This window comes from Vanessa cardui, chromosome 14 (genome assembly GCF_905220365.1).
Source record: "Vanessa cardui chromosome 14, ilVanCard2.1, whole genome shotgun sequence".
Lineage (NCBI taxonomy): Eukaryota > Metazoa > Arthropoda > Insecta > Lepidoptera > Nymphalidae > Vanessa > Vanessa cardui.
Window position 1 is genome coordinate 13,099,714 of NC_061136.1, and position 17,455 is coordinate 13,117,168.

Here is a 17,455-nt window from a genome sequence, read left to right on the forward strand (position 1 = left end):
GGCGAAAAAATCTAATCATATTAATGAGGAGGCAGATAATTTTATTCATATTAAAAAAAAAAGTTATTCAAACGTCAACAGATTTTAGGTACCCACCCGGCCGCGTCTGTCTATATGTTCGTGATGAACTCCAAAACTACTTAACGAATTTACAAGCGGCTTTAACTAACAGACAATGGTTTATGAGAAAGTTTTAGGTATATAATTTATCCCATCAAAAACATAAAAGTGAATTAAGAGCCAAGTTCAATATTATAATATAGGTCTGTGTTGTTGACTTCAACGACAAGAGAAGTGGTATCTAAATGGGTGCCAAGTTCAATGGTCAGTTTTGAAATTAATTTATAATTACATAAAATATCTTTTCTTGGTCTGACTTGGCAGTTCGAATTATTGTGATAGAAAGTAGTTGAATTAATAGTAAAATTAATTGTTTATCAACTAGTATAAGTCGTAATGCTTGATAATCCTCCTTTTTTGTTAAGGTTCGCTATTTTACTAAGACATATTTAAATCTTTTTTTTTTTTATTGAAGTTTACATCCAGGGGTTCACAGTTACAGGTGCCTCCATACATTTTGATGTTTTAATCTTTTATTTTATTAATAGCCTTCGAGCTAGGCCTTTCGTTTTATACTTACAAAATTGAAGTTCCCTTACGATATATTTTTATTTTCCATGCCATTAAATAGATATACAACAACACACAACAACAGCCTGTAAATTCCCACTGCTGGGCTAAAGGCATCCTCTCCCTTTGAGAAGAAGGTTTGGAACATATTCCACCACACTGTTCCAATGCGGGTTGGTGGAATACACATGTGGCAGAATTTCTATGAAATTTGTTACATGCAGGTTTCCTCACGATGTTTTCCTTCACCGCTGAGCACGAGATGAATTATAAAGACAAATTAAGCACAAAAATCAGCGGTGCTTGCCTGGGTTTGAACCCGCAATCATCGGTTAAAATGCACGCGTTCTAACCACTGGGCCATATCGTCTCTTATATAGATAAGAATTTTTAAATTAATTCTTAAATAGATAAGAAGAATAATAATTGATGGCGTCAATACTACACGAGTGCAATTTAAAAAAAAGTTATTTTGGCTTGATAGGTATTGATTCAACCAAATTTCAGAGTAAGAAGTAAAGGTTGAACTACGCCGCGAACTGGTCCCTTAAACCTGACCTTGGACCTCCTATTTTTTTAAGGCGTTACGAGCATCATTCAGGAATTTGTCTTAAATTTTCGCAATTATTACACATTTAAATAAAACGAATTATAACGGATGAATCGCGTATATTAATTATTTTTAAACATCCCGACGTTTCGAGCACTTTGCAGTGTTCGTGGTCACGGGTAGACTACCCGTGCTCGAAACGTCGGGATGTTTAAAAATAATTAATATACGCGATTCATCCGTTATAATTCGTTTTATTTAAATCATTCAGGAATCTGTCCTTTTAGTTTTATTGATATAATTAATAACAAGAAACTTACTGAATTATAAAATCGGTCTTATTGTTTTGTTGGCTATATATAAAAAACAGCCTGTAAATTTCCCTCTGCTGGGCTAAGGCCTCCTCACCGTTTGAGAAGGTTCGGAAGATATTTCACCACACTGTTCTAATGCGAGTTGGTGGAATACACATTTAGCAGAATTTCTATTAAATAAGATACATGCAGGTTTCCTCACGATTTTTTCCTTCACCCCGAGCACGATATGAATCATAAACATAAATTAAGCACATGAATATTGAGTGGTGCTTGTCTCGGTTTGAACCTGCAATCATTGATAAAGATGCACGCGTTATAACCACTGGGCCATCTCAGCTCTCTATATACGGCTATATTAAAAATAAGTTATAACTAATTGACATTATATGCACTATCGAAATGCCAAAATATGCATGCAAATATGCACTAAAAATTGTTGAAATATGCACAATGAAAAAACCATTTCTATATAGATTTTGACTTTTATTTAAATTATAACTTATAACTAATTATAGTTTATAAGACCTAGAAAAACCTAAAAATTATAACTTAGTTATTATAATATTTGTAACAATAAACAATAATATATTTTTCCAGATTTTCCACAGCAAACTTGTGACGTTTGTCATTTAATATCAATTCATACGCTGAAGATGTCCTTTCGAGGTCAACTGACGTTACCGATCATAACTTGAAATTTGGCGTCATTCCCGCAGATAGCTCTTCAGGAAGAGTTTGTCCGGTGCCATTGAGCCGTTGATAAAAGCGTCAATTTTCTTTATCCCGTCAAGACCGGGCTTTATCATATTACACGCCAAACATGTATAAATAGGGAAATAAGCACTATTATTGAAAAAGTACCCAAAAATGCAATAACTATAGTATTAAATGCATTTGCATCTACAAATATGCAAAAGCATTCCGATGTGTAATCTACACTAATATTATAAAGAGGAAAACTTTGTTTGTTTGGTTGTAATGAATAGGCTCAAAAACTACTGGACCGATTTTAAAAATTCTTTCACCATTCGAAAGCTAAATTAATCCCGCATAACATAGGCTAAATTTTATTTTGAAAAAAAAAATAGGGTTCCGTAAGATATTTTGGGTTTTTCGGACAAAAAAGGAAAAAATCTACAAAAAAAGTTGATTTTTTGCGTATGATGCCTAAACTATAAAAGATAGAACTATAAAATGTTCTAACTCCGGTCCTTAGAGGGCATAATGGCCTCCGACCCTAAGAACCTCATCAGATTCGTGGCTGATGTTGGTCTGGCTGAGGTGTTGTGATCACGAATTTGAGGTTTATCACGATAGATCCAAGCGCCGGTTGCAGTAATTCTTCAAATGTGACCGTGCCTCAGCAGTAGGGATATTAGAAGACTGATTATGAACCGTTATCTACGCGGGCGAAGCCGCGGGCGACCGCTAGTAATAAATAAAAACAAGCACGCTTCAACGACCTCAGCATGGTGCGTTCGACAGTCCTGGAAATAACCCATCTTAGCAAGTCAAACGTAAGACTTTAAAACAATATATAAAGCTACCACGTTTAAAAAAAAATACAGCATAAATCTTTCCTTAAATACATAAAAATCATTGCCTTGAATACTAGTTAAATATTGTATCTAATTAAAGAACGAAGGAATAAGCATGAGCGATATCTTATATTACGCCAGAAGCGCCTAGACATCGTATAGCGTACTCGTGTTACATCGTTTCAACATAACGTCAAAATAATGGAACTCAATAAAGAGAAACGTGGAAAATGTAGTTTCGAAGATGCTTTAGACATTAGTGGTATGAATTTTAAATTTTAAATTTAGAACTTGACCTGTTCGAATATGATACTGGAATTTCGTGTAATTTTTAAATTTAGAATTTGAGAACAATGGTTTTCTGTGAAATCTGAAGTCGGTCCTCGCTCTTGCAAATGTTGAAAACAAACTGGCCGTTATGCGCTATTTTTGTGTTCTTATTTTGGTATTTTTAGTCTATGTCGTATGTAACTTTCCGAACCTGTGGTCACTTAATATAAAAAAAGTTGTTAAACGAAGTGCTTGTCAAAGCCTACTCGAATAAAGTGTATTTTGATTTGATTTGTAACTGTTTGGTGCTTCACGATCGTGTTCTACTAATTCGTTCTTAAAAAATATTGAAGAACGATTATAAATACCTCTCCTTAGATTTATAATTTACTTTACAAACATATATACAATATATAACAAACAAATATTCACTAGAATATTAACGATTTTAAGGCGTAAAAGTCGAGCATTATTTTAAATACTTTTAACAAATACAACTTAAAACTTATTTAAATTAACTATATCTCTTATATTTTCTTGTGAGTTTCTCTCTAATTTCTGGCTCTTCTTTTTTATAAACAATTTTATACACATTGTTTACGTTTGTAAAGAATATCTGAAAAAACTTTATTTTTTGCCAATTCTTTCAGCTTTTTACTATACAGTCGATTTGAGTCAATAACTTTACATTTAATTAAACACTAAGAAGACGATTAAATTTTTTGAGGGCCCTTAAATATTAAAATGACATTCTTATAATTATAATCGCTAAATACAGTTAATATAAAAAAATATATATTAAGACCTCATTCATCTAAAATAGAACACGCGAAATATATTCCATGTTTCCGAACTAGTATAGAAAAACGTTTTATATTCAAGCGACGGGTTGTTATGATGACCTCCTGACCGATATCGGTCACTCAGGATATTTAATCAAATGGACAGGAAAGGACTCGGTGGTAGGACTTTGTGTAAACCAACCTGGGTACCACTTACTCATCAGATATTATACCGCTAAACAACAATATTGTTGCGTATTGGTTTGAGTGGTGAGTCGGCCAGGAACAAGGGACAACAACTTAGTTTCCAAGATTGGAAGAAAAAAGGATTCCAAGAAAGAATACTGTCATTGCCCCTAAATAACGCCGATGTCTATGAATTGTCGTGAAAACTTACTATCAGGTGACACAAGACTGGCCGCCGTCTACCAATATTATTAGAAAGTGAGATATAATATTGATCAACTGTATCCACGAACACAGAGACCCATAGTTTAATGTAACGGAACCGTCAGAGACAATAGGCTATTTGACTGATTTTGAAAATCCATTTTATATTATTTAGTAGAAGTTAAGGAATCCAGTATTTTTTTATTTCTGGTACATATTGGCAAAAAAATATCAAATTATAAATTCCATATTTAAATAGCGCGCGAAACGCTACTTGAACAATATGGTGCTGCAATGTGATCTGTGACGTCATTTGCCTGTAATGTCATCTATGGTAAAAAATAATGGTTTCTCACATACAATAGAAAAACGAGGTCAACAAGAAAGATACGTCATCATAAACCCGACCAATCAGGAGCGATTTATGTCAGGAGACAAACGTTTAAAAGAAAAGAGAAAGAGCCTATTCTAACGCAAGAGCAACGACTACTTGCGTTTTCCGAAGTAGGGGAATGCTAACACTGATAACGTCCAAACATAGAACGGTTTAACCATAGACCGGTTAGAACCAGGATAATGGAGTTTAAAGCCTCATTATCTAGCCACTAAATCAACGAGAAATTAAATATTATTTTATTTACATATAAATTGGCAAAGACAAGACAGTTTAATGCCTTATTGTTATCTATAGTATTTGTCAAACGATTTTCTTAATTAACGGCGAGCTTTAAAAAATATTTACATAAATACGTATTTTATAATATTTGCACGTTTCATAAAACGTGTAAATTAATATTGTATGATGTTTTCTCCAATAAAAAACTAGTATATATATTTATTAATTAAAAAGTATTTCCATTGTCACAATATTTTTTTTTTGAAATATTTGGATTCCAGGATTTGGCAAATACAACTACAGTATGCTTATAGTATGTTGTCTCTTGATCCTGGCGATGTACATCGACATCTTTGGCTTCTCAGTATTATTACCTAGTGTATCCTGTGACATGAGTCTCACGACTGCCCAACAAGGATTACTATCAGCTATTCCTTTGATAGGTGAGTTTATTTTATATCTGGATTACATTCTATCTCATTTTTTAATGAGTTTTTGTGTCTAATTATTAAAAACTGATGTGTATGTATTCCTAAGTCTAGATATGTACACAAAGTAAGGGAAACAATCCAATATATGACACTACAGTTTCCTCCAGATTTATTTTTCCCACAAAAAACGATCTTCATTTTGTTTTAGGTATAATGATATCATCTTATGCCTGGGGACTTTGTGCAGACACTATGGGAAGACGAAAAACCCTGCTAATTGCGATGCCCATTGGTTCACTCCTCAACTTGATAGCAAGCATAGCTCCTAATTTTACCTCACTTTGCGTACTGAAATTTTTTTCAGCGGGATTGTAAGTTTATAACACAAATATGTATATTAAGGAATAAGCTAAAGATTCTTGTATATTGATATCTTTACTAATAAATGTGGATTAAGAAAAAGTGGTCAAAATACTATAAGGACAACATAGTAACATCCCACAGTAACAACATTTGTTAGCCAATTAGAAAAGACCGCGTGCTCTCATAGGTCAAATCAAACAGCGCGCGTTACCGACATCCTGTTGCATACTTTCGTCCCTTTTCAGCAAATCAATCCCACAGATTACATAACCTTGTCTTCTTCTTACAAATGTCAAAACAACGATGTCAGAAAAAGATAAATGATTATTAAATTCAGTCAGGACGTTAAGTTATTAATTATTATAAAAGAAGTTTAATACTGTTATTAATGTTGTGTTTAAAAAGCTAGTTTAGTATTACATCCAAATACAGCTTAATGATGAAGGGTTCGTTCCAGCTCGTCATCAGCAAATGCTGCGGCATTTGTTCTACTCGGGGAAACCATCCCCAGAGCTCATAGAAGCCGCTTCATGTTTCTAATGGCGAGTGCCACTATGGTTGGGCAGCTCACTATCTGCCGTAAGTGTTTTATTTTATACCTGTCGTATAGAAGAACAGCTCAGAAGGATAAAGATTCGTGCGAAGAGTAAAGATTTAGTTACCCATCACAAGGACTATAGTGGTAAAGTACTCTCTCTAATTGAAAGTATTTTTGGTTACATGTTGTGCGATCTCACGATAAAGTATCCCCGATTCACGAGGAAGGCTTAAGTACTTTCTATATAGCAATCATACAAAAAAATCGTTCTACAAAGAAACCTGTACATTTCCCACTGCTGAGATAAGGCCTTCTCTTCCATTTAGGAGATGGTTTGGAACATACTCCAGCACGCTATTCCAATGCGGTTTGGTGGAATGCACATGTGGCAGAATTTCGTTGAAATTAGACACATGCAGGTTTCCTCACAATGTTTTCCTTCACCGCCGAGCACGAGATGAATTATGAACACAAATTAAGTACATATATATAGTGGTGCTTGCCTGGGTTTGAACCCGCAATCATCGGTTAAAATGCACGCGTTCTAACCACTGGGCCATCTCAGTTCACTATATAAATTATTTTACATTACAAATATAATTTCAGTGCACATAAGTCACGAAAATAAACAGACTTTGTTATAGCTTACCGACATCAATGAGTTAGCTGAAAGTATCACGAGTATCAATCAGACGTTTCAGTATCATGTTGCATTTGATTAGCGGACACGAGAATGATTTATGAGACTCTGATTGCAATTTATGTGTGACGCGTTTGGTACACTGTATTATTTTACATGCGCTTTACGATCATAGAGTAAATTATTTTGTATAGTATATTGAATATACTGTACAATTTGCTGGAAGAATATTATTAAAATTAAGTTATCCCTAAGTTCAGCGACGCCAAACCTTAATAGACTTGATTTTGTTATTCTTTTGAGTTTGATAACACACAAAAAGACACACACGTATTAAAGAATGTGTTCTAGCTGTTAAAGAATTATAAATAATCATAACCCACCTAACATTCTATGATGTTTTTTTATCTTAGCTGTGGAACCTTCGTCGTTCTAACTAAGCTGGTAAAAAGGGCATATATTTTAATTTTAATTGTTTCACAGTATATTTACACTATCGAAAATGAGGTTAATATTTTAGGGTCAAATAAAATTGACTCATCAACTTTTAAGCCGGGATACAGTGATACATACTTAAGATGTGAAGATTTATCGTGACCAATTGGAAGAAATATAATGATTAAAATTATCAAATACTTTGTGATTTTTAAATCTTAAATATACTCTTTTTAAAGCCATAACAAATCAGTAACAATAAAGCCTCTTTTATACAGTTCCAGCCCTACCAGTCTTCAAATTGAAATTCCACATCGAGGTGCCTGCGTTAGCCATGGAATACCGGCCTTGGAGACTATTGATGCAGATCCTCAGCATTCCTGGCTTGGTTGGAATAGCCGGCATGTATTGCCTCAACGAGAGCCCTAAGTTCCTCCTCAGCAAGGGTTTAGAGGATAAATCGATAGACGTATTGAAAAAAATGTACCATTATAACACTGGGCTGGACCATGATAACTATCCGGTAATTATATGGACAACATTTTAATCTCCAACGATTTAAATGATTTATTGTTTGATTGTCATATTTTTGAGATGGTAAACCTACTTAAATTTTATAACAATAAGGACAGAAAAATTAAATAATCATAAGTTAGATTGTTGAATTTGTCAGTCCTATGATGATGAATTATTTTCAAAGCGGTTACTTCTTATCTGTGAAAAAAAATCGTTCTATATTTCAATTTATCCAGCTCGATAGGACTGCTAAATTTCAATGTGAATTGAATTTCAATTAAAATTGTTTTTTTAACTCACTTCATGTTCGGCCCAGCTCGTTCTATATTTGAATTTATCGCGCAAGACAAGACTGCTGAATTTCAATGTGAATTGAATTTCAATTAAAATTATTTTTTTAACTCACTTCATTTTCGGGCCTGAAATTAATATCGTGACGAAACTAAGCTCATTAATCCCCTCAATTAGTTTTAATTAGACGATTAGACGACCACTATTGGTATGATTAATTTATTATCAACAACAAAGAAAAAACACTTACAATGTTAACCTAATTTATGAATTAAAATATAAATAAACTTCAAAAAGAATCATCAAATTTATGTTATAGGTGAAGTCAGTGTGTCTAGATAATTCTGAAATTAAATGTAACGCTGATGCTTCATTCATTCGACGAATGTGGAATCAGACGGCGCCGCTGTTCAAGCCGCCGCTTCTGAAGAACTCCTTGAAGCTGTATTGCATTTTACTCTGCGCTTATATGACGTAAGATCATCACAGAATTATTTACAAATACAATGATGTTGTATTAAACAGATATGTTATTAAGGCGCAAAAAGTGAAGACTGGAAAACGTCCTAATTGGGACGTTTGCCTTTAGTTGATTTACGTAGTAATACGTTATAATACATCATAATTACATAGTAATACGTTTTGCGTAATTAAAACATATAGTTATCCCTTTTACTTATTGTTTTTATCAAGCTATCCTTTTTACTTTTAACGAAATGTAAAAATAAACTAAAATAAACGGTCCCCGGCGCGGCACACTTTTATCTGTTGTTTAGTATGGATATAACACATCTGTTTATTAGAATATCATTGTACAAATAACTTACAGTTTCATAGCTCACCTACCGAATTGCTTACTTGTCTTTTGGTATATATGTTTCACACCATATTATATGTACCAAAAATTAGACAAATAGAAAAAATCACTAAAAAGACCTAAGTAAAGAAGGCACCACTATCTATTATAGAAATTTCTTCCAACACCCCGAGAAGGAAAAATAAATAAGATATATATGGGATAAAAATTATAATCATACAAAATCTAAATCATAAGGTATACTTAAAATTGGTATGTTGATACACATAGATATATTCATAATCAATCGTATGATTGAAATATGAGATAGAGACACAAGGTTTTTCAATTCAGATCCACCGGTTTCACGATGTGGGTGCCAACTATGACGAATGCTTACTTCAACGGTGATGACGTCACAGGGAAAACTTTCTGCGAAGTCGCCAGTGCGGCAGCTCGGCGCTCTTCGCAATTCGTTCATGTTGTACGTATTAATATAGTTACTAATATATTTCATTGTACACAAGAATTGCGTAAGGTACAAAGTAGTAACCTTAGATTAATAACGCTGTCGTACCCTATCTTAAACAGACATTAATAATGAACTTAACATTTTGGACTTATTCTTTAATAACCTCTTCGAAGTACATAACACGAACGACATATACTAGATTGTTATGCGACTTTGAGTATAATAATTATAACTGAAATGAAATGCCTATCAAAATGAATCATTATTTGAAGTCGATTTTCTACATTTCAATGAGAAGTTGTTACAGAATAACACTGCGGGTAATTAAAACATGATTGATGTGACTGTTATTGTACATATTATAGTAGTTTGATATGTGACAAACGGCAAATTGTAATGATATAGAAGAGGACAGAAGATACTTTTGTTTCATAGATTATTCCGTGAAGTACTGAAATATTTTCACTCCACAGACATCCAATGTTACCCTCGACTGTGATAACGTCTTCAAACCGATGACACTCTACGCCGTCATGGTGTACTCGGGTCTCTGTGGATTCCTGAACCTTGTTCTCACATTCATCGTGGGTTACCTCGGCAAGAAGAAAACCACTCTCTTGGTCTTCATAGTAACCGTCACCTGTGGAATATTCCTTCTCTTCGTGAGGATACAAATGCTCAGCATATTCCTATTCTTCATGTTCCCGTACGTGGCTTTGATCTTGGGAAACATAAACACCTATTTGGTTGAGCTGAATCCCACTTATTTAAGGTACGTAAAACAATCTTATCTCATCTATGGCATTTATGTACAGTCGAGGTAAGGAAAGGTTCGTCACCTTAAGATCTATTTTCGTGTGCTCAGTATGAGCTGCTTTAACGATCGAGAATGACATATTGCGTCGCAATTATTTGATGTTTAGATTCAAAAAGTGTTAAGTGTTTAAGACTTGATAAAGGAATGAATTTGAAAACTGACAAAGGTTTTCTTACTCTGACTGTACAAATGAACCCTACCATACTCAAGCAATATACATAGTACAACAAATAAATAATAATAATCCATTCAATGGAAATAATTTAAACAATGAGTACGCATCTAAGGAAACAGTAATATCTTGTTGTAGAACATTGTCAGGCTTAAATATTTGATCCTGTTATATTTTAGTGTGATCTCTTGTTTTGACAAATTGTGTTATAATGTCCCAGAGGCATGGCGACGTGCCTGTCGGTGGTGGTGGCGCGAGGGTTCGGCTTCGTCAGCGTGCAGCTCATTGCCACGCTCCTCGTGGACCACTGCACGCCTATGATGTCTGGCTATATCGTGCTAGTACTCAGTAAGTCTCTGTATTTATTTATTTATACATATACGGCCTTATACAGGTCTACCTAATTTGATAACGTCATCACACCAATTAATTTAGACAGTCATGTAGAATCTTTATGATGCAGTTTTTCAATGAATAAATCAATGAAAACGCATCACGTACAAAATCTTTAATCTTGGTGGTTTTGGTATTCCTTTCTTTCTTAAAGAACCGATCAACAAGCACCATTGTTGATAGAAGTCTAATTCTCAAAGTTGTAGTCGCTCTAATGATTGCCAATCTTCATAGATACACCACGTTAAGAAGACATTAATAATTTATAGTTTAATTAAAAATAAGTGTTAAATTAAATATATATTTTTGATTTCTTATTACAGTTGGACTAGCGACAGCGTGCTCCTTGCCTCCAGACACAAAAGCGACCAAAGAATCATTACCTACAACACAAAACGAAGTGATCTCAGGCAGCGATGACAGTTTCAATCCTATCGATCAAAGAAAAGAAAGATATTGATAGACTTTACACGTGTTGTTTTTTGTTATTCAAATAAAAAAGACAACCTGTAAAATTGTTATATTTGGAGGTAAAAGAATGACGAAAGAACTAGAAAGATTATTTTTTACGATGAGCACTTGTGGAGTGAATACCGAACATTCGCTTGCACAATCGTACTTACTAAAATTTTATGATATTGGTGACTATACTGAACAAAATACATTGCCAATGGAACATTACTAAATGAGCAGCTGTGAGCAGTTCGTATCGTCAGCGCTACTAATGCTAATGATAATGCCCTTGTACCGGCGCCACACACTAATTGATCGAATGAAAAAGTGTCTAACGATAAACAACAACAACAGCAACAGCTTGTAAATTTCCCACTGCTGGGCTAAGGGCTAAGGACTAAATCTCCCTTTGACGAGAAAATTTGTAACATATTCCACGCTGTTCCAATGCGGATTGGTTGAATGCACATGCGGCAGAATTTCTATGAAATTAGACACATGTAAGTTTCCTCACGATGATGTCCTTCACCGCCGAGCACCAGATGAATTATAAACATAAATTAAGCACATGAACATTCAGTGGTGCTTGCGTAGGTTTGAACCGTCAATCATCGGTTAAGATGGACACAATCTAACCACTGGGCCAGGCCACTCAGCTCTAGTGATAAACAATCAAGTATTAAAGATTAATTATTATGTGTTGGATACACATAATAATTGATCGAGGACAAATATATACTAATATCATAAATGTGAAAGTAACTTTGTCTGACGCTCTTTCACAACCAAACCGCTAAACCGACTTTTATTACATTTGGTATGAATACATTTCAACTCCAAGAGAGACACAGGCTACTTTTTTTGCCTAACACATGGCAAATAAAATGGACTCGTCCCAAATATCAATCTCTGAAGATGAACTATACTGCTGTAAAGTGTAAATTGTTTCGTTAAGTGCCTTTTTGTGACTGTTATATACTTCCTAGTATTGTCCTAAGTATAATAATTTGTAAATATGTTAATAGTTTCATGTTTTATTAAATAAATTGAAATACGTTTTGATATTTCTATTACTTGTCCAAACAAAAGATAATCAAACAGTTCCTTATAACAATGTCGTGTTCGAACATTTAACACGAACGCGGTACGTTAATTGAAATACCGCCAAAACAAATGTATTATACTTAATATGTTATTTATAAGAATATCCATTATAGAGTTAGTGTTACATTATATTGAGTTCTAAGTATTTATGTTACGAATATAATATAAATTTAAAAAGGAAGTAACCGAAAGCTTTTATCTGTAATTAAAGTTAATTTAATTTCATTTTAACATTAATTATCACTGTGAAATTAATTGTAATAAACGATTCCGAGTGTTTCCAATAGGATAGTTATATAATGGTAACTTCTGGTATATAATTCTTATATCATAGGAATGTCTTGAAGTATCGCTTAGAACGCTTACTAGATTTTCCAGGTTATGGGTGAAATGGCTTTATTAAAAAAAATAGAATTAATTTTTAAATTAAACAAAAATAAGTCAACGTTACCCATCGAAATACATTAATTTGAACATTATTAAATATACCAATAGTGTCGATATTATAAATTAAATGTCTGTCTGTCACTAATTATGAACCTTTATTAATGTTACAGAACTATATAAATAAATGTAACAAAATACTGAGCCCTGTAGAATGTATTTTCTAATAAAAAATTGTGACCGCCGAAAGCTTTACTCCATGAATGAACAATTTTATATTCCAATTGCAATATTTCTAAGAGTTTAACGTCAATGATAACGCTATCGTGTTCAAAACAATCGAAAGCAGATAAATCAGAGATCATTTAAAATCATACCCCATTTATATTCTGATTTATGATAAATAAATGTCAAATAATGCTGTAAAACACTTCCGATGATAAAAGAAAATTATCAAAATCATCAATTTTCATAAGTGTCTGACGCTCCAAAATTCACGAGATATATCTAATAAGATTATAAGGATTATTATTAACATTCATGATGAAAAAGGTTTCTATAATTGTCATCGTTGAAATAGTAATAAACTACCAAGACCACTAACACATGTAATCTATTTACATCAGTGATTTCAACTGTTTTATCTGAATTCTGACGTCTTAAAATCTCCTCACGCCAATCTTTACTTATGTCCTTATCATAATTAACAATAGTGAAATAACGTGATTGATAATAAATAACCATATAAAATTATAAACATATATTATTATGATAGTAATATCGTGAGCTGGTAAATTTTCTTTGTATTTCCGTACTCATAATTATTAAAGTAAAGTAACAGCCTGTTAATTTCCCTTTGCTGGGATAAGGCCTCCTCTTCCATTAAGGAGAGGGTTTGGAACATATTCCACCACGCTGTTCCAATGCCGGTTAGTGGAATGCACATGTGGTAGTATTTCAATGAATAGACTCATGCAGGTTTCCTCACGATGTTTTTCTTCACCGCCGAGCACGAGATGAATTATAAACACAAATTAAGCACATACGTGCTTGCCTGGGTTTGAACCCGCAATTATCGATTAACGCTTTCTAACCACTGGGCCATTAAAATAGAATTAGGTTAAGTTAAAGTTTCACTCCGTCATAGCTAGTTAAAGCAAAGGCTTAGGATATACAGTATGTTGTGTGAACAAAATCTTAGATAAGACTGCTGGCAGGTTTTCCAAGCGAAACTACAACAGATTCAAAAATACTCTAAAATAATTAAGACATACTTTAAAATAAGCTGATGACATTACAACTGTCATGATTTTTATGTGTTCTTATTTTGTGCAAATATGTAAGATATTATCATTAATTTGTTTAATTAATTTGTCACGTAGGTAGTATTAATGCTATTAAAAAATAACCAATAAATTTACCAAAAAAATAAAATAATAATAAACTAGCCTTGAAAACATAAGCCTTCGCCTGAAAAAATATCTAACCTTTTTAAAAACATCGTCTATGCTTTCAAGTGTTATTAATATACATTGACGTATATGTATACTAAATATATATGATAATGTGTGCATAAAAAAGGAACAAAGCAATCGTAATCAAATTATTGATATTTTTTTGTGTTTACTTATCTGAAAGAAAAAAACAATTACATGTAATAACATCTTAGTAACTAAGATTATATTTGCGTATGAGACATTTAATATTTCTTACGGTTCCAGTGTACCTATACGGGCGATTGGGTCCAAATACAACCAACTGGCCAATTTTCATTTTAATTACTTACTTTAAATGAAATAAGCAATAGTTAGGATGTATCATTTAAAAAAAATACATTACTACAAGAACAAAACATATATAATACATTAAGAAAAAAGGAACCAATTTAAAATATAACAGAATAAATGCGATAAGCCCAAATAGCGTGGGTACTATTTTCACTTTGCGATATAAACAACTTCAGGTACTGATAACGAATTTTATTAATTATAATAAAGTGCTTACAAATATAGAATGATAATGTTGCTTGCGAGTTGTTCGCCTGATTGAAGAAGTTAAATTCTTTCAAAATTTGGAATGGAATTAAAAGTTTCTTAATATACATGTACTTATTTACTATTTTTTTCTTTCAATTAATATCTCTATATAAATCAATTTATCAAATATTATCTAATTTGCTGTCTGTACTCATAATTGTCTTACACACTAAGACACATACACCTCTTGTCTCTCAAGCGTTACTCACTCGTACTAATGCACGCCGCTCATACTAAATTAAAGTTAAGTGGCCTGCCTTCTTGAATGAATAGATCGATAGGTAGAATCTATAGAAATAAACTTTTTAATAAAAAACCCAAAAGAGTTATTATACACTTCTAGGGAATTTTCTATTATATTTTTATTATTGAATTATAAGTTTATTGTTTCGAAATAAAATTCTTAATAAATGAAAGACTGTATTTCTTACAAAAAAATAAATAAACAAAATGTTATACCATTTTATGTTAGTAAAAAACCTAATTTTTTTTTTGTATTATAAAAAACAACACTCACACCTTATATTAATTTTACATCAAGAAGCCTCATATTTATATATTTGCTAAAAGTAGTGTTATTTATTTATACCCAATAAAGTCGTAAATTTAAAATTGGCATAAGTATTACACATTTCTACATAGATTATTAATGTTTGAACTAAAGTTTTGTGGAAAATGGACGAACGTCGGTTATAGCGCGTAAATTTGATCTGCTATCTATCTATCTAGGAAATAACTGTACCGATTACAATGAAAATAAATCCGAGATTGCGCAAAATCTCAGAATTCAGCATCATGACAACACAATAAATATGGTTTCCCCGATCTCAAAACGAGATATAACAATGACTACATACATTTTCCATCTATTACAGTACGTTCAAGTGCTGTATAAAACTCTTATTATATTGTATAGAGTATAAACGAATTAATGACTTAATATAATTTAACATCACTATAAGCTAAGTAAATCACCAGTAAAAACAAACATAAAAAATATGTCTAAGTTCATATTGAATATTTAACACATTTTGCATTCAGAATGTCAATTATTATGAATATAATTCAATTTGTTGTTGCAAATAATAAGAAAAAAATCCATACCGTTAGTGAAACTATTGTTAAATATTTACATAAATCATCAGTGGTGTAAGTTGCTATAAATAAAATCAGTACTTGACTAGCCACCCGCCCCGGCTTCGCACGTGTACAATACTAAATATACTACAGAATTTGATTATTTACATTATATTAGAAGTTTTAAAGTTATCAATGTTGCTTTACTATTTTGTCCATGTTTTATATACAACAAACGTTCCTCTGGAATCACTCTATCTATTAAAAAAACAGCATTAAACTCGATTGCGTAATTTTAAAGATCTAAGCATACATAGGGACAGACAGCTGTAAGCGACTTTGTTTTATACTATGTAATGATAATGATGATGATAAATACTTTTATTTATATCACAGGGTCTAAGCGAAGTCAAGTAGTGAAGCAAATGAAAGAGATTAATTTGTTGACAGTAACTTCTTTTAAGTAAATAAGAGAACGGAAATATTATTCATTGTAAATTACGTAGGGCTATGGACCTTTTGCTTTGGAGCACCGTATGACGTCACCAATGTCTGTAATTGGTTTTCTGAAACATCATTTTCCTGTCTCCTCTCCAAAATGTTTCTTTCTAAACTCTCTACTTCATTAAATTTGGCCACATGGAAAGCCTTATTTACCAATTCGGGCTATTATTCATGAGGCCAAATCTAATGAAGCCGGCAGCTTAGTAGATGGAGTTATGAAAAGGTAACATTAACCCCTATACACCCTCGTAGAGCTATATGACCGTAGACTAATAATATATCGCTAGAAATTAAAAGAAACAGAATTGACTTTGTTTTATTTATTATCATGAATTATACTTTTAATTATCCAATTCGATACAGAAAGCGAAACTAGTAGGTAAGTCTGTTATTACCGGCCAATCTTAGGATCTACGATGTAATATTACTTGGTCAATCAAATGAAATCAAGTAAAATTTATTATAATTTTGATTGCATTTTTGAATCGTCAATATGTCTACATCACTAGCGCTTGAAATAAATAATAAAATAACCCAGAGAGACCACGAGCGATAAAAGTGAAAGCGAAGTCTGAAGGCTGTCTGATTTCAGAAAACCGTTTAAGATAAGATCTCGCGTTAAAATCCAATGTACGAGATATTGTATCTTTTCATATCACTCGCCTCACCGTTTATGGAAATTCACGTAGAAAACCAAAAGACCACATTTTATCTTTGATAGCATCTTATCGATAGTTATATATAGTTAATAGTTTCAATCAATTAAAAACCCGTTTTGAAAATAACATCACTAATCAGATGATAATTATAATTGCATAAAAACCTTAAATTATGATAATTGAACAATACACGTATGTATTTGTTTGTGATTTCAGATAGAAAAACTAGGATAATATATTACTTATATCCATTTAAAATGTAACAAACTAACTATAATATA

General features: G+C 32.4%; 1 protein-coding gene across 1 annotated transcript; it reads left to right on the forward strand.

Moving 5' to 3' along the window:
* Positions 1–3,159: 3,159 nt before the first annotated feature.
* On the forward strand, positions 3,160–11,689 carry LOC124535355 (putative transporter svop-1). The gene is made up of 10 exons (XM_047111553.1): positions 3,160–3,297; positions 5,375–5,536; positions 5,733–5,895; positions 6,345–6,466; positions 7,779–8,023; positions 8,627–8,781; positions 9,458–9,587; positions 10,049–10,347; positions 10,785–10,912; positions 11,281–11,689. The coding sequence occupies exons 1-10, from the start codon at positions 3,237–3,239 to the stop codon at positions 11,415–11,417; spliced, it is 1,602 nt and encodes a 533-aa protein (XP_046967509.1). The 5' UTR covers positions 3,160–3,236; the 3' UTR covers positions 11,418–11,689.
* The last annotated feature ends 5,766 nt before the right edge of the window (positions 11,690–17,455 follow it).